General features: G+C 49.2%; 1 protein-coding gene across 1 annotated transcript in view; it reads right to left on the bottom strand.

Moving 5' to 3' along the window:
• DNAH5 (dynein axonemal heavy chain 5) overlaps positions 1-26,427 on the bottom strand; it is a 335,447-nt gene that overhangs the window by 89,039 nt on the left and 219,981 nt on the right. The window contains exons 57-60 of the mRNA XM_078785114.1: positions 23,045-23,309; positions 19,983-20,106; positions 19,655-19,762; positions 19,279-19,393 (exon numbers count right to left, since the gene is read on the bottom strand). Of these exons, the coding sequence (XP_078641240.1) occupies positions 19,279-19,393; positions 19,655-19,762; positions 19,983-20,106; positions 23,045-23,309 (612 nt within the window). The remainder of the gene's footprint in view (positions 1-19,278; positions 19,394-19,654; positions 19,763-19,982; positions 20,107-23,044; positions 23,310-26,427) is intronic.

Genomic DNA, 26,427 nt, shown 5'->3' on the forward strand with positions numbered 1-26,427 from the left:
TCCATTCCTTCCTCCGATTGTTGCTCTTTTAACTTTAAGTCCCCGGTCTCTCCAATTTCAACTATACCCATAATTTCTTTGTTCACCTCGACGACCGTTGGCTTTAATAAAATTCCCTCTACCTCATCGGTCGCCGGCTTTTCCAACCCCCGGGTCGTGATTTCTACCCCCGTCATTGTACCCGTGCTTTCCTCCGCTTCGCTCAACCAGCGCTTTTCGACCCGCTTTACCTCCTCGTGCACCCCTGGGACCCTTTCGCCCACCATGCGATCCATGGCCTCCCCACATTTTTGCATGCGGTCACCCATTCTGTTTGTTATTGCTTCCATTTTGTTTAACAATCGCCCACTGTTAGCCCTCCTTTCGTCCCTCATTGCCCCCATTTGGCTTCCCAATCGCTCACTCAATCGCTCAATTTGGCTCCCCATACTCATCTGTACAGCTGCCTGTAGCTGCGCAATGAGGGCCTGCATGTCAATCGGCTGCATGTTAAAGCCCGTTGATACAGCGGGCTCGGCTACCGCGCTCTCGTGCGAGGCGCCTTTTTGCGCGCCTGAAACCTCGTGCGCGAGAGCGCCATTTTGTGCACCTGATACCCCCTCAACCGCCTCCTCATTGCTCCCCTCCATTTGATCCTGGGTTACTCCTAACCCCTCTATCTCTCCCACCGGCATCCCGTCGCCTTGACCAGCCATGGCGCGATTTCAAAGTTCAGGTTTTGTAAAACAAAATAAATTTCGGCCGCTCCAAATTTTGACCAAATTTTTTTTTTAGATGTTTTAAAAATTTGGTTCGGACCCCGAATCTCATTCCCAGACACCAATTGTTACTGATAACACAATTGGTGTTCCAAAATTTGGGCCTAACAAATTTAGTCCCAGGTCCGAATCCAACTCCTGACAACCAATTGTTACAGCTCGCGGTTTAGATGTTATGATGACCGAGCGGTGGTGTATTACCGCGACCTAACAGGATCCCCGACTCACCCGATTCCACCCAAACGTTGGCCGGATCGCACCGCAGCTGCTCAATGAGGGGAAAAGACTAAAACGACGAATGCAAAGAGGAAAACGAAGGCAAGGAAAGGTTTGGAAATACTACTAAATTTATTGACTATTTACACACATAAGCAAAAAGGAGCAATCAAGTTTATTTACAACACATAAGACGCAGGTGACACAGTGCAAATACTAGCTTATCTACAGACTTAACTTATTCCCAGGACAGAACAAACAGAACAAACTCACGTCCACAAGAAGGGTGGAAAGGCAGGAGGTGGATGGCTGGAGGGAGAGGGAGGTCCAAGGGGGTCCCGCAGCACAACAGGCGCGTTTAGCAGCCGCCGTTCAGGCCAGGCCCCACGCTGCTGTTTTGGCTGCTGTGTACGTCGCGTGCTTTGCCAGGCCTTGTCCGACTCGTCTGGTCCAAACCCTCCACTCTTTCTTGGTTCACTCACTCCTCACCACCGACTCCTCACCGCAACCAACGCAACCACTGACCGCCACCACCGACTCCTCACCGCAACCAACTGACCACCGACTCCACTGACTGACTCTTCACGACTCTCTCTCTTTGTGACCAACTCTCTCTGGCAACCGACTCTTTGTGACCAACTCTTTGTGACCAACTCACTTGCTTCCTGCGTGCGCGCCTTTATAACGCCTCCGGCGATTAAGCCGCCGGCCTTTTTGGACACGCCCATCGGGGTGCTCACCTCGGCCCTGGTTGGTCGCGCGACCCTCGGGCTCCGCCCTTGATGACGACGGGCGGGCACGCCCCTCTTCCCCTCTATGACGAGGTGGAGACACGCCTTTCTTCTCCGACTCGAGCACATGGTCAATGGTGGTTTTTGGAGGGGAGGTAATTCAGCAATCGAGGCTCGGCAATGACGAGAGGGGATGTAATATTGTCAATCGAGGCTCGGCAATGACGAAAGGGGATGTGAAGGAAATGGGGATTTTGGGGATGGGAATGAAAGGGGATCTATTCTCTTTCACTGGTGCAATGGAGTACTTCACTTAATGGGAGACACAGCCTTACCCTAAAACACAGAATAAGAGATAACTATCAACAGGGGTATTCTATTATTTGGCTGATGTGTATGCTTGTGGACTAATTATGGGATGCCCTTTCACCTTTACACAGCTCCGGAGGTAGGGGGGCGCAGAATAACCAATAATAATAATAGTACAGCACACAATCAAAAAATATACAGTCCTCATCTCCGCAACAATATATATATATATATATATACATACATATATATATATATATATATATATATATATATATATATATATATATATATATATATATATATATACATACATATATATATATATATACATATATATATATATATATATATATATATATTGTGGCGGACACAAAAGCCCACTGGCGTGGTGACATCATTCCACGCACCAAGTGGGCGGTGGCCACGCCCGAGGGGTAGGCGTGGCCTCATGATATACACCGGGCGACCAGCCCGGAACATTTCAGTGTTACAGTGTAGTCTTACAATAAAGACGTTTATATGTTACCGCTTGTCCGCTTCCTCCTTGCTCACAAGCAGCGCGCGTAACGCCGCGCTTTACTGGTGACCCTCGACGTTGGATCTGCCGGAGCGATCCTTCCACACGCGACGCCATCGCCATGGCCGACTTCGTCAAACTTCCGGAATTTTGGGAGGCTCAGGCCGAAGTCTGGTTCGTCCAGGCCGAAGCCCAATTTCAGCTTCGGCACCTCACCGGCGATGACACGCGCTATTGCCACGTCGTCGCCTCCCTCGGGCCCGGCACGGCCGCTCGAGTTGTGTCCGTCCTTCGCCACCCACCGAAAGGCCACAAGTACGAGGCACTCAAGCGGCTACTCCTAGCCACGTTCAGCCTCACGGACGACGCACGGGCCGACCGCCTCCTGGATCTCCCCGAGCTCGGTGAGACGCGCCCGTCGGTCCGAATGGACCATATGCTGTTACTGTTGGGCGACGAAGCCCCCGGTTCGCTATGCCGGGCGCTTTTCCGTCGCCAACTTCCAGCGCAGGTTCGCCTCGCGTTGGCCGGGACCGGGCTAACGGAGCCCCGAGCATTGGCGGCCGAGGCGGACAAGTACTTCGCCGCTTCGGACACGCGGGCGAGCGTCGGCGTGGCCGTCACGGCATTCGACGCTGATGTTCAGCAGCGCGCTGATGTTCAGCAGCGTGCTGATGTTCAGCAGCGCGCTGATGTTCAGCAGCATGCTGATACGCACCTCGTGAACGCCGCCACGCCCCGCCCACCGCCGCGGCGAAAACCGCCACCGCGGGGAAACCCGTCGACTCCACCGGCCTGGCGGAGCCAGCCGCGCTCCTCCAGCTCCACCACCTGGTGCTGGTTCCACGCCAAGTTCGGCCACGAAGCTCGGCGGTGTCATCCGCCGTGCTCCTTCAACGGGTCGGGAAACGCCCGGGCCGGCGCTCAATATTGGCGATGAGCGCCGGCCGTTCGAGCAGCCTGCTGTTCATAACGGACACCTTCTCCGGGCGCCGTTGCCTGTGCGACACGGGAGCGCAGGTGAGTGTCATTCCCGCCGGCACGTCAGACAAGCACGCCGCGGGTGGGGGCCCCGCGCTGCTTGCCGCGAACGGGACGCCCATCCGTACGTACGGAAAACGCTGCCTCTCTCTGCGGTTTGGAGGGCAGGTTTTCCGATGGACGTTCGTCACCGCCGACGTGCCCATGGCACTGCTTGGCGCGGACTTCCTGTGTGCTAATGGGCTCCTGGTCGACATCAAGCGCAGACGGCTTGTCCAGGCCGAGACGTTCAGCTCGCTCGCTTGTGCGTTGCCCAGCTCAACGAGCGGCTTGCCGAACGATTCGGTTCCGGCCACGTTGGTCTGTACGCTTCCGGCAGCGGACGCATTCACCCGCCTCCTCGCCGGTTTCCCGGCCCTCACGCGGCCCACCTTCTCGGCGGGGGCCGTCAAGCACGGGGTGGCCCATCACATCCCCACCGTCGGGCCACCGGTCTACGCCCGGGCACGCCGCCTCGAGCCGACGAAGCTGGCGGTGGCAAAAGCGGCGTTCGCTACCCTGGAGCGACTCGGCATCGTTCGGCGCTCAGAGAGCGCTTGGGCATCGCCGCTGCACATCGTGCCGAAGCCCGGCGGGGGATGGCGACTGTGCGGGGACTATCGCCGTCTCAATGACGCCACGACTCCCGACCGCTACCCCGTCCCCCACATTCAGGACTTTTCCGCCCGTTTGGCGGGCAGGTCCTTCTTCTCGAAGGTGGACCTCATACGCGGCTACCATCAGGTCCCCGTCAGGCCGGAGGATGTCCCGAAGACGGCGGTCATCACGCCATTCGGACTCTTCGAGTTCCTGCGCATGCCCTTCGGTCTGAAGAATGCGGCTCAGGCGTTCCAGCGACTGATGGACAGCGTCCTGCGCGACTTGGATTTTGTCTACGTCTACCTGGACGATATCCTCGTCGCCAGCGCGTCCCGCGAAGAGCACCTACGCCACCTCCGCACGCTCTTCGAACGCCTGGGCCAGCATGGCCTGATTGTGAACCCCGCAAAGTGCCGGTTCGGCGCTGCCACAATCGATTTTCTGGGGCACCGTGTCACCAAGCACGGAGCCGTCCCCCTGCCGGCCAAGGTGGAGGCGGTGAAGGGGTTTCCGCGCCCCCGCACGATCAGAGGGCTGCAGGAGTTCCTGGGCATGGTGAACTTTTACCATCGGTTCCTGCCCCGTATCGCCCAGCTCCTGCGCCCCCTGCACGAAGCTCTCCGAGGTAAGCCGGGCAAAGGCGACGTTACCTGGACCGAGCAGATGGACACGGCATTCACGGGCGCAAAGCTCGCCTTGGCTAACGCCACCATGCTCGCGCACCCGGCGCCCGATGCACCGATCGCCCTCACCACCGATGCCTCGGACTACGCGGTGGGCGCGGTGCACGAGCAATGGGTGCGTGGAGCTTGGCAACCGCTGGCGTTCTTTAGCCGGCAGCTTCGCCCGCCCGAACGCCGTTACAGTACCTTCGACCGCGAGTTGCTCGGACTTCACTTGGCGGTCAGGCACTTCCGCCATCTGCTCGAGGGCCGGGCGTTCACTGCCTTCGTCGACCACAAGCCGCTGATCTTCGCGATGGGCAAGGTCACCGAGCCGTGGTCGGCCCGGCAGCAGCGTCACCTCTCGGCCGTGTCCGAGTACACGACGGACATCCAGCACGTCGCGGGGAAGGACAACCCGGTGGCGGATTGCCTTTCCCGGGCCGTCGCCCACGCAGTCCACCTCGGCATCGACTATGCCCGGATGGCAGCGGACCAGGCCGCTGACCCCGACGTCCAGGCCTTGCGGACCGCCGTCACGGGCCTCCGCGTCACCGAGGTGCCGTTCGACGGCGCGGGCACGGCCCTCTTGTGCGACGTCTCCCTCGGGCGTCCTCGCCCCATTGTGCCCGCGGGCTGGCAGCGCCAGGTGTTTGACGCCATCCACGGCCTGTCCCACCCGGGCGTGAGGGCCTCCCAAAGGCTGATCGCCGACAAGTTCGTCTGGCATGGCCTCCGGAAGGCCGTCCGCGGCTGGGCCAGGACGTGCCTCGCGTGCCAGCGCGCCAAGGTGCACCGGCACACCCAGGCCCCGTTGGCCCCGTTCACGGTGCCGGAACGCCGGTTTGACCACGTCCACGTGGACCTGGTGGGACCTCTGCCCCCCTCGCGGGGTTTCACCTACGTCCTCACCATGGTGGACCGCACCACCCGGTGGCCGGAGGCCGTGCCCTTGGCGTCGACAACGGCGGCCGATGTCACGCAGGCTTTCATCGCCACCTGGGTCGCCCGGTTCGGCGCCCCCTCAGACATCTAATCCGACCGCGGCCCCCAGTTCACCTCGGAGCTCTGGGGGGCGGTTGCGCAGGGGCTCGGGGTCCGGCTGCACCGAACCACGGCCTACCACCCCCAGGCTAACGGCCTGTGTGAGCGATTTCACCGCTCATTGAAGGCCGCGCTCCGGGCCACCCTCCGCGACGGCGGCTGGGTCGACAGGCTCCCCTGGGTCCTGCTGGGCCTCCGGACGGCGCCCAAGGAGGACCTGCGCGCATCCGCGGCGGAGTTGGTCTTCGGGCAACCGCTGCGGGTGCCGGGCGAGTTCCTCCCCGACTCCACGGCACCATGGTCCGCGGCACAGCAGCGCTCCGCTCTGCAAGAGACCGCCCAGAGGTTCGCCCCAGTGCCAACGGCATGCCACGGGCACCCACCGACGCACGTCGCCCCGGAGCTTCGCACGGCGGAGTACGTCTTCGTCCGCCACGATGCCCATCGGACACCACTGCGGCCCCCGTACGACGGGCCTTTCCGCGTGCTGGAGACCGGGGCGAAGCACTTCACCCTGGACATCGGCGGTACTCCTGACCGCGTTTCGGTAGACCGCCTCAAGCCGGCCCACCTCGATGTGGACCATCCACCGCCAGTGGCCCGACCCCCACGTCGGGGCCGCCCTCCTGCGGGCGGACCCCGGCACCGCCCAGCCCCGCCGCCACGCCGCCCCCCGGTCCTGCACCCATCCCAGGGGCAGCCAGGGGCATCCCACCTGGCATCCCTGCACCCCGGACGCCGCCGATCGCCAGGGGGCGCTTCGGCCGGGTCATCCGTCTGCCCCGCAAACTGGCCCTCCAGGTGCGCGGGAATTCTGGGGGGGCGCGTGTGGCGGACACAAAAGCCCACTGGCGTGGTGACATCATTCCACGCACCAAGTGGGCGGTGGCCACGCCCGAGGGGTAGGCGTGGCCTCATGATATACACCGGGCGACCAGCCCGGAACATTTCAGTGTTACAGTGTAGTCTTACAATAAAGACGTTTATATGTTACCGCTTGTCCGCTTCCTCCTTGCTCACAAGCAGCGCGCGTAACGCCGCGCTTTAATATAATCGTTAGATTAAATAAGACGCGGACGTAGCTTCAGGACGTCGATCTTTAATTGTCGACCAAGCTTTCGACCAACAAAGGTCTTCTTCTGAGTCTACAAAAACAGCAGGCATGTATATCAGTCAAGCGTGTATGGTGATATCTGTGTGAGATGTGTGACGTGTGTAGAAAATGCATACAGAAGGAAGAGCCACGCCAAAGCTCACTCACCAGCCCCAAGTTCAACGGAAGTGACCGTTTCCGTTACGGTCACTTCCGTTAGAGTGCACGTGCATATACAAATATAGAGATATACATACATAAACACACAAGCATATATTCATATCCCATTTATATTCATATAATATATTTATATATTTATATAAATGACATATAAAGGTAGAATGAATGAATGAATGATGAATGAATGAATGAATGAATGGGTTACGGTTAACAATTTGATTGGGTTGATGTGGGAACATGCTTTAGTCATCAAAATTTATGCCATGAGGGACTTTTGTCCGAAGTTTGTGTATCCAAAAGGACTCACGTTTCAGAATCGTGGTGTGTGATCGATTTGTGATTGATTCAATGGCAGAGATCTGAATGTCATTTATAGAGTGATCCGGTTGATTAAAGTGTATCGTGTAAGGTAGAGATTTGCCCTGACTGGTGTGGAAGTTATTGATTTCTGACCGGGTGTTATTAAATCGTGTGTAGAGTGTATTTTCAGTTTTTCCAACATATTGTTTGGTGCACTTTTGGCAAGTGATTAGGTATATGACCCATGAAGATTTGCAGTTCATATAGGAGGTGATGGGGAATTTTTGTCCAGTGCTAGAACTACAGAATTTGTTTCCTGTTCTTTTCAAATTCTTTTTCAAAGATTCTTTTCAAAGGAAACAAATTCTGTAGTTCTCGCACTGGACAAAAATTCCCCATCACCTCCTATATGAACTGCAAATCTTCATGGGTCATATACCTAATCACTTGCCAAAAGTGCACCAAACAATATGTTGGAAAAACTGAAAATACACTCTACACACGATTTAATAACACCCGGTCAGAAATCAATAACTTCCACACCAGTCAGGGCAAATCTCTACCTTACACGATACACTTTAATCAACCGGATCACTCTATAAATGACATCCAGATCTCTGCCATTGAATCAATCACAAATCGATCACACACCACGATTCTGAAACGTGAGTCCTTTTGGATACACAAACTTCGGACAAAAGTCCCTCATGGCATAAATTTTGATGACTAAAGCATGTTCCCACATCAACCCAATCAAATTGTTAACCGTAACCCATTCATTCATTCATTCATTCATCATTCATTCATTCATTCATTCATTCATTCTACCTTTATATGTCATTTATATAAATATATAAATATATTATATGAATATAAATGGGATATGAATATATGCTTGTGTGTTTATGTATGTATATCTCTATATTTGTATATGCACGTGCACTCTAACGGAAGTGACCGTAACGGAAACGGTCACTTCCGTTGAACTTGGGGCTGGTGAGTGAGCTTTGGCGTGGCTCTTCCTTCTGTATGCATTTTCTACACACGTCACACATCTCACACAGATATCACCATACACGCTTGACTGATATACATGCCTGCTGTTTTTGTAGACTCAGAAGAAGACCTTTGTTGGTCGAAAGCTTGGTCGACAATTAAAGATCGACGTCCTGAAGCTACGTCCGCGTCTTATTTAATCTAACGATTATCTATCTATAATTCCAGTAATCTGTGTGTGTGTGTGTGTGTGTGTGTGTGTGTGTGTGTGTGTGTGTGTGTGTGTGTGTGTGTGTGTGTGTGTGTGTATGCGACCGCTGTTTCTCGACAACTACCGGTCCGATATACTTGAAACTTGCCAGGTATATTGCTGGGGACCCGAGGATGTGCCTTTTCAAGGTTTCATATTAATCGGACAAGTAGTTACCGAGCTATGGCGATTTCTTTTCCAAACTCCGCAAGCCGTTCGCTTTGGACCAAACCATTGATGTAAATAGAGGGGGGGGGGGGGGGGGATTGTCACCGTACTCGCAAGCCGTTCGCTTTGGACCAAACCATTTCATGTAAATAGAGGGGGGGGATTGTCACCGTACTCGCAAGCCGTTCGCTTTGGACCAAACCATTTCATGTAAATAGAGGGGGGGGATTGTCACCGTACTCGCAAGCCGTTCGCTTTGGACCAAACCATTTCATGTAAATAGAGGGGGGGGATATAATTTTAGATATATACATAGTACGGGCATGCCCTAGTATATTCAATACAAATGAGACGCCCTGCTCGTACTTTGGAGTTTCTACTATTTCTTACAGTTATATATATATATATATATATATATATATATAATCGTTAGATTAAATAAGACGCGGACGGAGCTTCAGGACGTCGATCTTTAATTGTCGACAAGCTTTCGACCAACAAAGGTCTTCTCCTGAGTCAGCCCCAAGTTCAACAACATACATAGGGGAGGGGTAGGTGCAGACTGGAAGTTTGGGACGATTCCACCTCACCACCACGTAATTTAAAACACCTCACTACCAAGTAATTTAAAACACCTCACCTCACCACCAAGTAATTAAAAACACCTCACCACCAAGTAATTCAAAAGACCTCACCACCAAGTAATTCAAAACACCTCACCACCAAGTAATTTAAAACACCTCACAGCCATAAAACACGTAATAAAAACACCTCACCACCACAAAATTAAAAACACCTCACCACCACGAAATTGAAAACACCTCACAGCCATAAAACACGTGACAAAACACCTCACAGCCATAAAACACGTTATAAAAACACCTCACAGCCATAAACCAATTAATAAAAACACCTCACAGCCACGAAATTAAAAACACCTCACCACCACGTCATTTAAAAACACCTCACCACCAAGTAATTCAAAACACCTCACCAATACGTAATTCAAAACACCTCATCACCAACGAATTCAAAACACCTCACCATGACATAATTAAAAACATGTCACCACCACGTAATTATAAATACCTCACCACCACGTAATTCAAAACACCTCACCTCCATGTGATTTAAAAACACCTCACCACCATGTGATTTAAAAACACCTCACCACCACATCATTTAAAAACACCTCACCACCACGTCATTTAAAAACACCTCACCAACACATAATTCAAAATACCTCACCACCACGTGATTCAAAACCACCACAACGTTATAAAAACACTTCACAACCACGGAAACAAAAGTTTGAGGGAGTCGTTAAGTGACAACACAGACACTGCCCAGATGTGTAGATATATAGATAAATGACTGTACCCGAGTTGCCGTTTTGTCATGGTTTAAACCAATCATAATTCAAACAATTATTTTGCACAAATATATTTGTAATATACGTGATATCACATTTTATAAACGATTGAAGTTGAAAAAAAAAATTTTCCCCAAAAAATTCCAAAAAATTCCAAAAAAATAAAAAATAGGAAAATTTTTCAAACAAAATACCCTTAGGACATACCGACGGGAGAGATATGTGCATACCAGAAGTTTGGTACGATTTCACAAAAGTTTGAGAAAGTAGTTCAGTGACAAGACAACACAACACAGGACAGACACTGCACAGATATATATATATATATATATATATATATATATATATATATATATATATATATATATTGTTGCGGATATGGGATTTGGCCTCCATCCATATCCGCTTGTAAATATTCCCCTATTTCCCCAATACTCCCCAACTATCCCCAATCCCCCATTCCCTAGTCCCATTGTCTGTAAACAACACTCTGTAGAACCGACCTTCCCTTTTTTCCCCCATTAACTGTCGTGCCCAGGTTCACCGCATCTCACGTAGACAACTATAGGACATCTTGCTAGTTATTCTTAGTCTATGTCAGTTAAGGACTCGTTTCCATTAATTCTGACTCTTCGTTGCACCAGAATGTGATTGTATGGCACCAGTAGTGAGTTTAGGACCTCCCAATACCTCCCCACAACCTCATCTCCGCATCCTCCCATCATCTCATGGAACTACAACAACAACTACAACAACAGAGGGGGGCGGCGCGGCGCGGCGCGGGGAGTGTGCGTCCTCACTCCGGCTTGGTTAGCCGCCATTGCCCATGTGCTCCGACGGGGTTACCACGCAGGGGCTGACTGTCAGCTCCTCGTCAAGGGCGGAGCCCGGTAACCCCCCGCACCCAATAAGAAGCGGCGGGCCGATTCCATCTGGGGCGGAGCTAACGAGCCGAGGGCGTGTCACTCCCCGCCGGATATACGCAGCCACTTACCGGAGGTGACGTGAGATGCGCCCCCAGCTTGAAGAAAACCAGACGCCACCTCCAGCGCGACGATACCTCCCTGCATCTTTTGGACCGCGCTATCCTGTCCCTGAGCCAAGGTGCACCTTGTGCTGTCCAGCGACTACCTGCCCTTCCTTGCCATCAATCCCTGTGTGAGTCAGTCTTGTCCCGTTTATCTGTGGTCTGTCGGGAATAAGATAAGTGTGTCTAAGTGCCTACCTTCCTATGCTGTACCTCTTGTCCTTGTAATCTCAACGCTCTGCATACAAATATTATAACCTCCTCCGGAGGTCTTGAGAACTGTACCCCTGGTGTCGTGTCATCTAACCCAGCCGTTGTGTCCTTTCCTTAATTGATTTAGCATAGCGCAACTTAGTCAACGTTCGAGTGGAATCGGGTAAACTGTGCAGACGCGGTCATACCAAACCGCTCGGTAAACTAACATCCAAAACCGCGTCTGTAACATTTGGTGTCGGGAAGTGGGATTCGATCCGGAGCGCGTTTTACGCGCTCGAAATTATAACAGCGAAATTTAATTGTGTTTTACAAAAAAAAAAAAAAAACCCGAATTTTGAAAGTCGCGCTATGGCAGACCAAGACGGCTGGGTTCCGGTAGAAGAGAGTGAGGCAGGGTCGATCCAGGACCAAAATGAGGGACAAGAGGAGAGCGAAGCAGTGAGGGTAGCAGATTCGCAAAATAGCGTCGTCGCGCACGGGGTTGCGGGCGCGCAAAATGGCGCCTCGCACATGGCCACGGCGACCGCGCCCGTGGTAGCGCCGCCGATGGATTGGGGCCTATTTATGGAACAAATAAAGGCCTTTATGGTTAAGTCGGGTGAAGAAATGAAGGACGAGATGAGGGCTAATCGTCAGCAATTGGGAAACCAAATTGTGGGATTGAGGGCTGATAGTGAGCGATTAGAGGGCCAAATGGGGGCAATGAGGGACGAAGCGAGGGGTACCGGTGAGGGATTAGACAAGAAATTAGAGGGGTTAGACAATGGGATAGAGGGAGTGAAAAATGGGTTAGAGGGGTTAGAAAACAGTATGGAAGGCAAATTGAGAGACATGAGGGACCAAGCGGAAAGGGAAGTTAAACAAATGGGGCAGCAGATAGAGGAGGTCAGAATGGGGGTAGAAACCAAACTGGATGCTCACAGGGAGGAAATGGAGCAGATGAGGGTGGCATCTGGGCAGGAGATGCAAGTGATGGGAGAAGAGATCAGAAGAGGTGTGAGTGAGGAGGTCGGAGGAGTGCGCGAGGAGGTGAGGCACTGTAAGGAGCGCATGGAGAAGGAGGTGAGAAAGGGGACTGTAAAATTGCAAGGGGGCATAGAGGACCTGACGCAGGAGGTGGAACAGCTGACGGAGGGACAAAAACAACTAACGGACCAGGTAAAGAAGAACACAGCGGTAATAGGAGGGTTAAAAGCGACACAAAATGACCTAAAAAATGACTTGGTAGCGACGAAGAGGGAATGTCAGATGGTACGTGAGGGACTGACAACGAGGTTGGACGAGGTGATAGAGGTAATGGAGACGAAGGACCGGCATGTGAGGATGCACATGGAAACGGTCAAGGTAGCCTTGGAGGACGAGCTTGAGGAGACGTACCGGGAAATAAAAGAGGTGAAGCAGAAATTAGAAGAAGTGGAAGAAGGGGTGAGCGAAATTAAGAAGCGACGGAGAGAGGATAAGAAAGAGATAAAAGAGGAGGTAAAAGAATTGGTCCAAAGTCTGTGTTTGGATCGTGATGATGTGCTCATTAACCGGATGAGGGATTCGCAGGTGATGGAGCAGAAGCGAAGAGGAAGAGGACCCGGTGTAAGTGGTGACCAATATGGTCGTGCGTATGATGCGCCAGGTGATTTAAGAAGCTTGGGGGTCGAGATGGACCCGGGTGTTCGTGAGAGGCCGTTGGTGAAGTGTGCGACAGGTCTGGTGTGCGAAAAAGGAGGTGTGCGAGAAAGTCCGACTCTGGGGTGTGTGAGGAAAAAGTGCGTGCCAAGGAGTGAGGGTGCTGGCGAGAGTGAGTCGGTCGTAGCGCGTGTGCGAGGGAGCACATGGGAGCGCGTAGTGAGGAGTGTTACGGAGGGTGTAAAGGAAGAGTGTACACCTGTGGTGAGTGTTACAGAGGGTGTAACGGGAGAGTGTGCGCGAGAGAGGTGTGTAACGGACGGGTGCATGAGGAAAGAGTGCGCTGTCGGGAGTAAGGGTGAGTGCATTGTCAAGAGTGGAGGTGAGAGTCATACGAGTGACACGGAGCGTGAGTTGGTGGTGACAGGTGAGAAAGGAAGCACACCTGGAATGGTAGAGCGTGTGTGGGAATGCACGCTGGAATTGGTAGTGAGGCACGTGGTTGGGTGTGCGAGTGAGAGCACACCTGTGATTGTCACAGAGGAGGTGACGGAGGAGGGGGCGCGAAGAGGTGTGTTGGTGAGGTGTGCGAGCGACGAATGTGTGCCAAGGTGTTCGGTGGTCAGGTGTGTGACCAAGTCTGTGAGTGGAATGAGAGTACCTGGGTGTGTAAGGAAAGGTACGAGGAGCATGGAGACGGCTGGATGTGTGAGCAAGGAACGGGCTGCGGGGTGTAAGCATGCAGGTGAAGCATCGACGGTAACCGGGGTAGAGTTTAGAACGACTTATAGCCGAATCGGGCCCTCGGTGCGTGCCGGGCCTCGCTTTGAACGGCCGCGTCCGTGCTCCACTAGGCGGAGCGGGCAGCTGGATAGGAAGGGTCGTCATGGCGACCACTTTTTGTTGAGGCATACCGGCAGGTCGAGATCGGGCCATGGGATGGCTCCGTGCCGAGATGGTGCGTGGGGTCTCGGGCCGGGTAAGCCCCCGTCCCTGCCCCGAATGCGGGACGCACCCAGCCGCTGGCACAGAACAACCCGCATTCATGGCTTGGCTGTACGCAGCCGAGCTTTAGAAGTAAATTGGCGCACCGAGAGGCATTAGTGAGTAGACTGTGTGATGAGGTTAGTGTTTTGGACCCAAAATTAGCAAAAAAAAACAAAATTTGATGATTGGCAAAGGATTGGCAGAAATGATTGGCAGATGATGGGCAGTGATTGGCAAATTTTTGATTTGTTGAAATTTGATGTGCAAAATTGGCAGTGGGAGATGCCCGATGTGGTGGGATGGCAATTCTGTCATCCCTCACAAAAGTGGGGCAAATGCGCTATAGATTATGGGGTGTATGGCAATGAAAACTAGCCCGGGTGGGTTAGGTTATATTGATAGGGATCTAGCGAAGATGACATTAGGTGACGTTAAGGTTAGTTAGTGACTGATACCTGTAGTGGGGACGCAGGTAGTTTAGTGTGGATGATAATGACGTGGGAGCGCAATAGTTTAAAGGGACGACTGGGAAGCGCAAGTTTCAGAGGGGAGTAGTTAGCTGAGATGATGCCGTGTGTGCGAGAATTGAACAGGTGTGATTGCACAGGTGTGCAGCTGGACAGGTGTGTGGAGCAGTGTATGAGTAGTGAGTGTTGTGGATCAGCGCGAATGCGCTTGGGGAGAGAAGGGTGCAGGTGGCACCAGGTGTGAGAGCACAGGTGTGCAAGTGCAGGTGTGTGGAATATATGGAGCAGAGAATGACTGGTGTGGAGAGAGTTGGAGTAAGTGGTACGGAGTGGTGTGCATGGTGCGAAGCTGTGGATGGGGGAAGAGTGGACCCCTTTCACGAGTACCCGGGGCGGGTAGTGTAAGTGTTAGGTAGAGGGTATAGGTAAATTGTGGTTGGATATTGGCATTTGTGGTGCGGTTGCAGAATGGTATTGTGGATGGGTGCATTAGTGTTGTGGAAATGGCTGGGCGTGTAGCCTGTTAGTGTGTGTAGTTGGTTTGGGCACTCCACCACTGTGAGGATGTCGGCCAGGTGAGGCCGCAGGTGGGCTCTGGGAGCCGGTAGAGTTGTGGATGGGGCCCGAGGATCCGGAGGACGGACCCGGGTAGCCCAGTGCCAGAGAGGGCACCGAGTGGGGAGAGCGCCAGAGGGCCTTCCCCAGGTAGTTAGGTTAGGGTAAGGAGCAGGTAAGCTCGGAGGCAACTGCAGTGGTGGAGGTGTGCAGGTGGGTAGACCTGCTGGGAGAGCTACACGTCGCGGTCCAGAAATTGTGCGAAGGCACCGGGAGATGAATCGGGGGAGTGAGACCCCAAATTGAAAAGCACCACAGTTTAGTCAATGGGAATTGGTTTTTAGAACCCATAGTGTAAGAGGGCCAATGGTTTGGCAGGAGAAAGACCCCGGGTAATGTAAAGTTGTTAAAGTCATTTAGGAAATAGTTAGGATTGATGAACCTGTCGCACCATACGCAGCCACTTACCTGAGGTGAGGATGATGACTCCACACCTGTGTTTTCTTTGTTCTGTGTGCAGGAAATAAGAATTGCTGTGTGGATTGGTGAGACGCATCACGACGTGGATGAGACATTGGGGTGATTCCATCTCTCCCTCCCTAGGAGGGACTGATGATGAATTGGTGATGGCAAATTATGATGTTGAGTTGGAGATGGCAAATTTTGATGAGAGTTGAAAATGGCAAATTTGATTGGTTAGGAGGGAGAGAAGACGAATTTGGTTTATGGGAGGAACGGGGAAGACAGTAGGGACGTTTGTTGATTTGTAAAGTAGATGTTTATGGGTAGTGTTGTGTTTTGTGGATACAGTAAGGGGTAAGGGAGGGGCCATGTAGGTTACCTGGTGGGGGGGGGGGGGGGGCGTACGGTAGGAACGTACCTGTCTCACCTGGTTCCCATGTGCCCCCAGTGTGCATTACCTTGTATTGCATGCACTCTTGCGCCCTTACCACCTTACTCACTTGTCTTCTTCTTTTGTCTCCCACCTCCGAGGATCTGGCTTTGGGGCAGAGAGAGAGGAGAGAGAGGTGCTGGCTCCGCAGTTGTGGGCCTGCACTTTCGCTGCTTGCTGCCGGGATCGATACACCATATGGACCGCAATGTTTGTGGCCGCCCACCATGGACCGCAGTTCTTTTGCGGCCAAGCACCACCCGTTGATGGACCTATGGGTCAACGTGGCACCTATGCCATACAGGTGAACCACTAATAGTTGGCCCCCTGACGGCCACAATTTAGAAATGGACGCGGTTGGCGCCTTTCTTTATTTTTGAAGGAAGTCAGAACACCAAGTGGGCTCCAAGGCAAGACCAGCGGCAGAACATCGGCCGGCTGCGACACCACCGGTGACTATAAACACTTAATTGGTGCACCGGATGGTGCTGACTGTACATGATGGGGTGGTGCTTTTGGTGCTTGGATGGGGTGCTCTGCACATTATTAAAGGCCGTAAGGCCACAGCGCACTCGTGGGTTGGTGTATCGATGCTGGCATGCGTGCTCTCTCTCTATGCATAACATCTGCATGTGTTCCTCCAAAAACAGGTCCTGGATCGTAGTGTAAATATCAGTGTAGTCTTGTGTAAATAATGCTCCCTACCGGCTGTATGTTTAGTTTGAGGATTCTTTCCGCGATTCGGTTATCCTGTGGGTGTGTTTCTGTGAGGAGAAGGGTGCAACGTCGCAGGGGGACATATTTACTCATTTGTGAACATCTGTAAAACTGTCGCACTCAGGGTAGAGTTAATAGTAGAGGGAACTACATCTGAGTGCCACACTAAAGTAGGTAAAGATTTATCGGGTCGGGACGCCCCGAGGTAGAGAAGGGTGCAATGTTGCGGATATGGGATTTGGCCTCCATCCATATCCGCTTGTAAATATTCCCCTATTTCCCCAATACTCCCCAATCCCCCATTCCCTAGTCCCATTGTCTGTAAACAACACTCTGTAGAGCCGACCTTCCCCTTTTTCCCTCATTAAATGTCGTGCCCAGGTTCACCGCATCTCACGTAGACAACTATAGGACATCTTGCTAGTTATTCTTAGTCTATGTCAGTTAAGGACTCGTTTCCATTAATTCTGACTCTTCGTTGCACCAGAATGTGATTGTATGGCACCAGTAGTGAGTTTAGGACCTCCCAATACCTCCCCACAACCTCATCTCCGCATCCTCCCATCATCTCATGGAACTACAACAACAACTACAACAACAGAGGGGGGCGGCGCGGCGCGGGGAGTGTGCGTCCTCACTCCGGCTTGGTTAGCCGCCATTGCCCATGTGCTCCGACGGGGTTACCACGCAGGGGCTGACTGTCAGCTCCTCGTCAAGGGCGGAGCCCGGTAACCCCCCGCACCCAATAAGAAGCGGCGGGCCGATTCCATCTGGGGCGGAGCTAACGAGCCGAGGGCGTGTCACTCCCCGCCGGATATACGCAGCCACTTACCGGAGGTGACGTGAGATGCGCCCCCAGCTTGAAGAAAACCAGACGCCACCTCCAGCGCGACGATACCTCCCTGCATCTTTTGGACCGCGCTATCCTGTCCCTGAGCCAAGGTGCACCTTGTGCTGTACAGCGACTACCTGCCCTTCCTTGCCATCAATCCCTGTGTGAGTCAGTCTTGTCCCGTTTATCTGTGGTCTGTCAGGATTTAAGATAAGTGTGTCTAAGTGCCTACCTTCCTATGCTGTACCTCTTGTCCTTGTAATCTCAACGCTCTGCATACAAATATTATAACCTCCTCCGGAGGTCTTGAGAACTGTACCCCTGGTGTCGTGTCATCTAACCCAGCCGTTGTGTCCTTTCCTTAATTGATTTAGCATAGCGTGACTTAGTCAACGTTCGAGTGGAATCGGGTAAACTGTGCAGACGCGGTCATACCAAACCGCTCGGTAAACTAACATCCAAAACCGCGTCTGTAACAATATATATGTATATATATATATATATATATATATATATATATATATATATATATATATATATATATATATATATACATATATATATATATATATATATATATATATATATATATATATATATATATATATATACATATATATATATATATATATATTTTCAGTTCTCCAGCTTTCAATGAGCGCACGTAATGACGTCACTGCTGCCATGTACATACGCTCTGCCTGTCAAGCTCTCAAGAGAACCCTCCGACAGAGCAGAATTTTGATCTTAGTTCATTTAGATACTGTCATAAGGGTATGTAAAACTCACAGTTACCGACCTGGTTTTGCCCTTTTGGGGCTCATCAGGGCAACGCAGTGAGTCCTGCATACACTTATGACTCTGAAAACCTTTTCGGTTATATACCAGTTACTACGCGATTTCATACCATCAGTGGTGAACCGCCATGAAGGTATCCCATCCAGCTATGCTGTACCTTAATGGGAGCGATAAGTACCATCTGCCACATGGCACATTATCTCTGGTATCCACTCATTATATGGAATCGCCTGGATGCAGCCGGGAACCCTGTCGGAAGGTTCTTTTGAGAGCTTGACAGGCAGAGCATATGTACATGGCAGTGACGTCATTACGTGCGCTCATTGAAAGCTGGATAACTGAAGATATATTTGGATTGGTTGCTCCCGGCTGCATCCAGGCGATTCCATATAATGAGTGGATACCAGAGATAATGTGCCATGTGGCAGATGGTACTTATCGCTCCCATTAAGGTACAGCACAGCTGGATGGGATAACTAAATGGCGGTTCACCACTGCTGGTATGAAATCGCGTCGTAACTGATATATATATATATATATATATATATATATATATATATATATATATATATATATATATATATATATATATATATATATATATATATATATATATATATTGAATCAAGGCACCTCCTGGCTTTAATGGTGAGCACCAGCCACGGATTATGTCTAACCCAGTGTGTGTGTGTATATATTTCTGTTACGCTGATATATTATACTTTGCTGGCAGTAGGCTACATCACTGCATTTGCCAAGTTTAGGTTCATATATGAGCAAAATGTATTCATCTTTACGATAAAGAAAACCCACCAATAAACATTCTGTAAATGACCAAGTGCACTCATATGGAGGTAAAACTAAATAAAGTGATTCTGGCATGCAACTGTACAAGTAGTCTGAATCCCAGAAACGATTTTTATTTAAAGCAACAGCTCTTCTCCATACCAAATCTGCATTCTCATTCGCTGCTTGGAGCTCCTTCTCCTTTGTCTCCAGCTCTTTGCTCAGCGCAGCCACCGTATCTGATGCTTCCTTTAACTTTTCCAGCCCAGTGCTCATTCTTGCAAGATACATGCACAGGTTAGCATTAACTATCTGTTAATGTCAAGCATAGACATCAAAGCAGTGGTCATATTCAAGGAACATCGAAAACAAAATAATAATCAAAAATATCAAACTTTTTTTTACTATAATGAAGTTTTAAATTCACTATTCATATGAAATATCTTTAAACAGCATCAGTTGACATGGTCATGTTGTTCATGAGATTGGTGTGGGTTGGAGGTGTTGAAGGGGGTCAACCAATTTTTATTACACCTACTTGTCTGTGAGCATTCGCAAAGACAGGAGCTTCTCCATGTAGATGGATTTGTATCCTTGAATGAAGGACAAGTATAACTTTGGTGTAATGTGGGTGACACGGCGATATCTGCAAAATAGGACTGATTTGTATGAGGCATAAAATGAAACATTTGTTAATAACAGAATACGATTTTGTATTTTTACATGGTGGCAAATTCTTCAAGGTTCCCATTGCTCAAGGATCGATATCACCTAATATTCCCTTATTTGCTTCCATTATATCCACAGGCCTGCAAAGTGATGAAGATGGCTTGTAAACTCAATATCCTGCTTTCATATGGAATTACCTTTCAAAGTACTCAGCACATTTCTCTGCCACCCCATCCTGGATAACTCCCATGCAATGCACAACTTCGTTCTTGATGACAGGAGAACAATCCATCTCAAAGGATGACAAGAAATGTTCAGACACTGGAGAAGAGAATAAGCAAGTCACATTTGGTATTTGATTTGGCCTGTTTGGTGTTTCCATCAAAACCATTGGCTTATGATGCTCGAAAGCCAGGTCTAAATCCCATTAAATTTTGTTGTTGTTGTTTTCGTATGCAGCCTGTAGCTGCTGGTTGCATCATTTTTCTGGAAGAGTGTTTGTACCGCTGATGCATGCCCCAATTACCAGTGAGCTGGTACTCAATTTGCGGACCTCGGAAGGATGACAGGCTGAGTCAACCCCCCTGGCGTTAATTCAGCGATCGACCGGAATTCTAACCCAGGATCCTAGGATCCCAAGCCGGCACCCCAACCACTAAGCCAACACCAGGCTCAATTAAATCTTATATACTCTGTATTTGTCGATTGTCTACTGATGTCCCTGTAATAAATACAAGTATATACTGATGTCTCATCATGTCTTTGTCCTGCATTCGATTTATGTGGTGTGCAAGTTCCTCTGTGAGTGTTCGATCATTGTAAAATGAAGTCTTGTTTGGTATACAGTATAATACTCCCAAAGTTATTGGGATAGTGGAAATATGCAGATGTATTAATTCACAACTGAGTTTGAAGGATGGCCGACAGGTAAGCATATTCGCCTCTAAGCTGTCTAGCCTGAGTTTGAATCCCGACCCAGCTATAAACAGTCATCCTGGTGTTTCACAGGCTGGATGATTCATCAATGTGTGTGCCGTCCCTCGGATGGACATTAAACTGGTTGTCCCATCTGTTGGCATTAGTTGGTGGACGTTAAATATCCCATGGTGTCCTTCCCGAAGAGTAGGCGAGCTTTCGCTGGCATTCTCAACAACTACCAAATTTCTGCTCTAATCTACAAGGGGCACTACATCACTACATCAGTGGCCAAGCCGCACTACTGAAATCGCTGATGGTAATCCTCAGTCATATGCTACATACGAACGTTGATGATCAACGACAAATTCACAACTATTTTTTTTATCACCTTCTCAAAACGTGTCACCTTCGCTAACACCATGCCCTGAATTGTGGTAGATTTCAGGGGTAGTCTTGCATTGTAGTGCAAGTGCAAGTAGAGAGGTGGATTGAGGTTTGCTGATTTTTCTTAGCTTAGCTGGCCAGTGCACATTTTCAATCTTCTTCTACACAAACCACGGTTCTTAATACACACAATGGTATTTGTAAGGTGTGTTATTATACTGACCCTGGATTGCAATGAAGTCTTGTTTATCCTTAAGAGGAGGATAAGCCAACACCAGGCTGTCTGAGTACTGTAACATTGTAACACTCTGCTGTAATACAATCATACGAGTAAAAAGCCCGTCAAATATGATGGGTTGGAACAGTTTATTCGACGGTGCAGCCTCGTGAGCGTGCCAAAGTCTGAAGCCTCGGCCTAGTGTCAAGTGCGCTTATATCTTCTTTATTTATTAGTTATTAGTTATTTTATTAATTTATTAGTCATCTTAAAGATGTAAATGAACACTCATTTTACTCTGTGCACGTTGCACATCACGTGCAGCGAATTTCATATCCATGCGCCTTGTGTTTATTGTTATTCTTTTTAAACGCTTCTGCCCTTGAGGCTCGGTTTGCAAGCCACCGTCTACAATTCCAATAGAAGAGACTTAATTACTCTTTTATGGAAAATGTTTTTCGAGTTTGTTTTATCCTCAAAAATAGACCGTAGTGAACACACATTCGTGTTAAAAGATTGGCCTTTAAAACCAACCCTTACGAAAAGGGGACAGACATCTACGAAGGGGGACAGACATCTACGAAGGGGGACAGACATCTACGAAGGGGGACAGACATCTACGAAGGGGGACAGACATCTACGAAGGGGGACAGACATCTACGAAGGGGGACAGACATCTACGAAGGGGGACAGACATCTACAAAGGGGGACAGACATCTACGAAGGGGGACAGACATCTACGAAGGGGGACAGACATCTACGAAGGGGGACAGACATCTACGAAGGGGGACAGACATCTACGAAGGGGGACAGACATCTACGAAGGGGGACAGACATCTACGAAGGGGGACAGACATCTACGAAGGGGGACAGACATCTACAAAGGGGGACAGACATCTACAAAGGGGGACAGACATCTACAAAGGGGGACAGACATCTACAAAGGGGGACAGACATCTACAAAGGGGGACAGACATCTACAAAGGGGGACAGACATCTACAAAGGGGGACAGACATCTGTACAAACACACAAACTGACTGTTTTATATGGTAGAATATGTTTGGTGAAAGGGGGTGCGAACTTTCGAGAACTTTGGTTTAACTGAGGTGGGGAGGGAGGGGTGGAGTGGGTAGATGACTTTTGAGCACTTGGGGTTGGCGTAGTTGATCATCCTCTGCTCCCTCTCCCGCTTCATCTCTCTCCCCTCTCCCATCTCCTCCCAACCTCTCCTCTCACACCTCCCCCCCCCCCCCTCTACTCACCTCCTCCCTCTCTTCTCCATCCCCTACTCCCCATCCCCTAGGGAGAGAAGAGGACAGAGTTGGGGTTTTGACGGGGGGGGTGGGGTGGAGCAAATATGTAATCAATTTGGGAGTGGAAGGGGGTTGGGGAATGTCGGTTGGGGAGGAGGGGGGTGATTGAGGAGTTGTGGTGGGTGGGGATTAATGGTGGACGGGACCAAGGAGGGGTTTGAAAGGCTTGGAGTGGGTAGGTGATTGAAGCCTTCATATTGGGGGAAGGGGGTTGAAACTTGGGGTATGAGAGGGGGGTTGATAATTTGGGGTTTGTGAGGGAGGAGGGGTGACTTGTGGACTTGAAGACACATTATACATTGTGCGGATGTTCTGTGGGTACCTGTTAGTACACTGTATATGATAGCTGCTGAGGAGCAACGTTGCTAATCCAGTGGACCAAATATACATTTCTGATTAAGAGATACACCGACAGGCTCGACTTACCAGCCACTAGAGCATCTTTTGGCCAACGGCTGAACCAGTCCATAGTGCAGCCTGAAATTAGGGCAGGGAAGCGGAGAGTGCGTGCTCTGAATTGCTTTCCCGCAGGTGACATGCACAGCACCACATGCAGGTTGCGCTGTGCACGTGCCATGAAGAAGTCCAGCATTGCCTCGGGAGTTGCACGGCGAGAGATCTCACGACGCGTTGTCGGCATCAGCTCACTGATCAATTCCTCCAGCTCTTCCCGGGAGAACAAATTTAACACCTATGGAGGGCAAAACTATTAAGGAATCAGCGGTGTGACTTTTTTCTTGAGAGCAATCAAAACTCATCGCTGGTACATACAAAACACCAATTTACTTGTACATTATAATTACATACTAAAAATGGCTTGCTTGCTAAAATATACCGTGATGAATAATTTACATGAAGGTACAAAAAAAATTCAAACAGTTATTGGCTTCGTCTCCCAATATTCTTCCTTTAGATGGTTTCTTCATATCTTGTCTGGGTTTCAGCACCAGACTTTGAAGGTTGACCCAGACCTCGTATGCCAAATGTATACATGACAGCTAATTCAAAACATGGACTGATGATGTGAAAAATTGGGAATGGATATTTCAACAAACTTAAAAAAACGTTTAAAACAAGTTCCATGTGACTTCATAAACTTTAGCTATCCATATTTCGAATACACCCCACAAGTAATCTGCGGACATCGGCTTGAATGTTTCCATCGGTGGAATATTAATCTTACTAACGGACCACAAATTGCCATGAAGCTGAGTTTTTATATTCTAAACCAAAATTCCGCTTGCGCAACATTCATACAAAAAAGCATCAATGGCTGATGAACTAAACCTAATCTGCAATTTCTGGATTTCAGCCAAATATCGATGGATATAAGTTCCATACATCTGTGCTAAATTAGAAATGGCTCCAATTGTGTTTTACTTTTGACCATGATTTTTTGTTTATAACATGCAGAGTGAAGTATGAAATACGTCAACAAGCAGTTGAGGATAAGAGGAGGAGGAGAAAAGAAAGACAAGAAAACAAAACAGCCAATCCCCTTCCACCTGGAAACAAGTTCCCTCACTGCAACAGGATTTGCTGCTTGAAGATCGGCTTCTTTAGCCACCTGCAGACCCACAACTCGTGAACTGGAAAACGATCATACTCGGCTACGAGTGATCGCCGAAGAAAGAAGTATGAAAATAAAATTTCCGAGGAAACTTGGTTTATAGTGTTGGTGACCAATCCCCATCACGACGTGTTTTCTGCTTTAACATACGTGTTGAGAATCGAGATGGCGGCGAGTGAGGTAACAAAGGGGTTAGAACAGCAAATCATATGGAATTGATGGTCAACTGCAAAACATCAAGCCTGTGAAAAGTTGCAGATGATTGACACAGTATGTTGACGCTTGCCTCTAAAAGACTTCTGTACTAAAGACACCTTGGGGGCAAGAGGTTTTGATGAATGAGATTATGAAAAATGGGGTCTGGCATGTGTTTGGTACACATCCTAAATAATTATGCAGACATATGAAAGCTGAAGGAAGACATATTAAAGAAGACGCAAGAAAGGTCAAATTCCAATGGGATGAGTGTGTGTTCAAAGTCGGAGAAAACTTTGAAAAGTTGCAGAAGTATTGCTTTTGTAATATACACTACCGGTCAAAAGTTTTAGAACACCTCAATTTTTCCGGTTTTTATTTAAAATTTACGCAGTTTACAAACTACATTTACGCAGAATAAGCTGAAATGGTACAAAGGTAAGCAGTAAACTGCTCGAGGTTTAAAAAAAGTTTTGGTTAGCAAAAACGGGAAAATAAAGTAAATTGCAGTTATATTGTAAAAAAGGCCTTCTTCAGGGAACAAGTAATGGGTTAACAACTTACAGCTTTTCTGCAGCAATGTAAGTAAATTAAGCCTTGAAAGTTGATGCAAACAATTCCTACAGGTGTCCCAACCTCTGCTGATTACTTGATTACAAACCCCCTGTCTGTATAAAAGCAGTGTTGGAACAGACTGTTATTACTCCCTCTGAAGCATTATTTGGACAATATTGCACTGCAGGAAGTAGTATATTGGAAACTGGAGGAAACTCTGACAGGAAGAGGTTTAGCAGACTCAAAGCCACAACAGAATCAGAAGACAAGTTTCTGAGAGTCAACAGCTTGCGTGATAGGCGGCTCACAGGACAACAGCTTCAAGCACAGCTTAACATTGGTCGAAGTAAGCAAGTCTCAGTTTCAACTGTGAAGAGAAGACGTCGAGCTGCAGGTTTGACAGGTCGAGTGGCAGTAAGAAAGCCATTGCTAAGATGGCAAAACAAGAAAAAGAGGTTTGCCTGGGCCATGAAGCACCACCAGTGGACTACTGAAGACTGGAAGAAGGTCTTATGGACCAATGAATCAAAATTTGAAATATTTGGTTCATCACGCAGGGTTTTTGTACGCCGTCGAGGAGGCGAAAGGATGGTTCCTCAGTGTGTGACACCAACTGTCAAACATGGAGGAGGAAGCATGATGGTCTGGGGCTCTTTTGCTGGATCCAGAGTCGGCGACTTGCATAGAGTGACTGGCACCCTGAACCAAAAGGGCTACCACGGCATTTTGCAGCGCCATGCAATACCCTCTGGTATACGCCAAGATGGTCAGGGGTTGATCCTACAGCAAGATAATGACCCTAAACACACCTGCAGGCTATGTCAAAACTACCTTCGAGGAAAAGAACAAGACGGTAGGCTTCAAATCATGGAATGGCCAGCACAGTCTCCAGACTTCAACCCCATCGAGCTGGTTTGGGATGAACTGGACAGAAGGGTGATGGCAAAGCAACCTACAAGTGCAACACATTTGTGGGAACTTTGCAACAGTGTTGGGAAGAACTTCCCAAACAATATTTGATTTCCATTGTAGAAAGAATGCCACGAGTGTGTTCGGCGGTTATATCTGCAAAAGGTGGCTACCTTGCTGAGTCAAAAATTTAAATTAAATTTTGTAAAACAAAATTATTCTATGATTTCTTTTTATCTCCAATTGTTTATTTGTTCCATGCTTAATTTCAGAGTACATTGAGACATTAAACTGCGTAAATTTCAATAAAAACTGGAAAAATTGAGGTGTTCGAAAACTTTTGACAGGTAGTGTATATAAGTTTATTAGTTCCGAGAACAAAACACCCCAGGTCAAATCTGAAGTGACCTTGGATACAAGAAACTTAGACTGTAAGATATTATTTGGCCAATCATGGTTGTACCTTAACCACATCCCCTTAATTAATCTAATGCATTCGATCTTTGCAAAACCTTATTGGCATACTGTCTACCTGTGTTTCACAGGCAGGTTGATCAATCAATGTGCATGACGTCCCTTG

This window comes from Myxine glutinosa, chromosome 9 (genome assembly GCF_964187855.1).
Source record: "Myxine glutinosa chromosome 9, kmMyxGlut1.1, whole genome shotgun sequence".
Lineage (NCBI taxonomy): Eukaryota > Metazoa > Chordata > Myxini > Myxiniformes > Myxinidae > Myxine > Myxine glutinosa.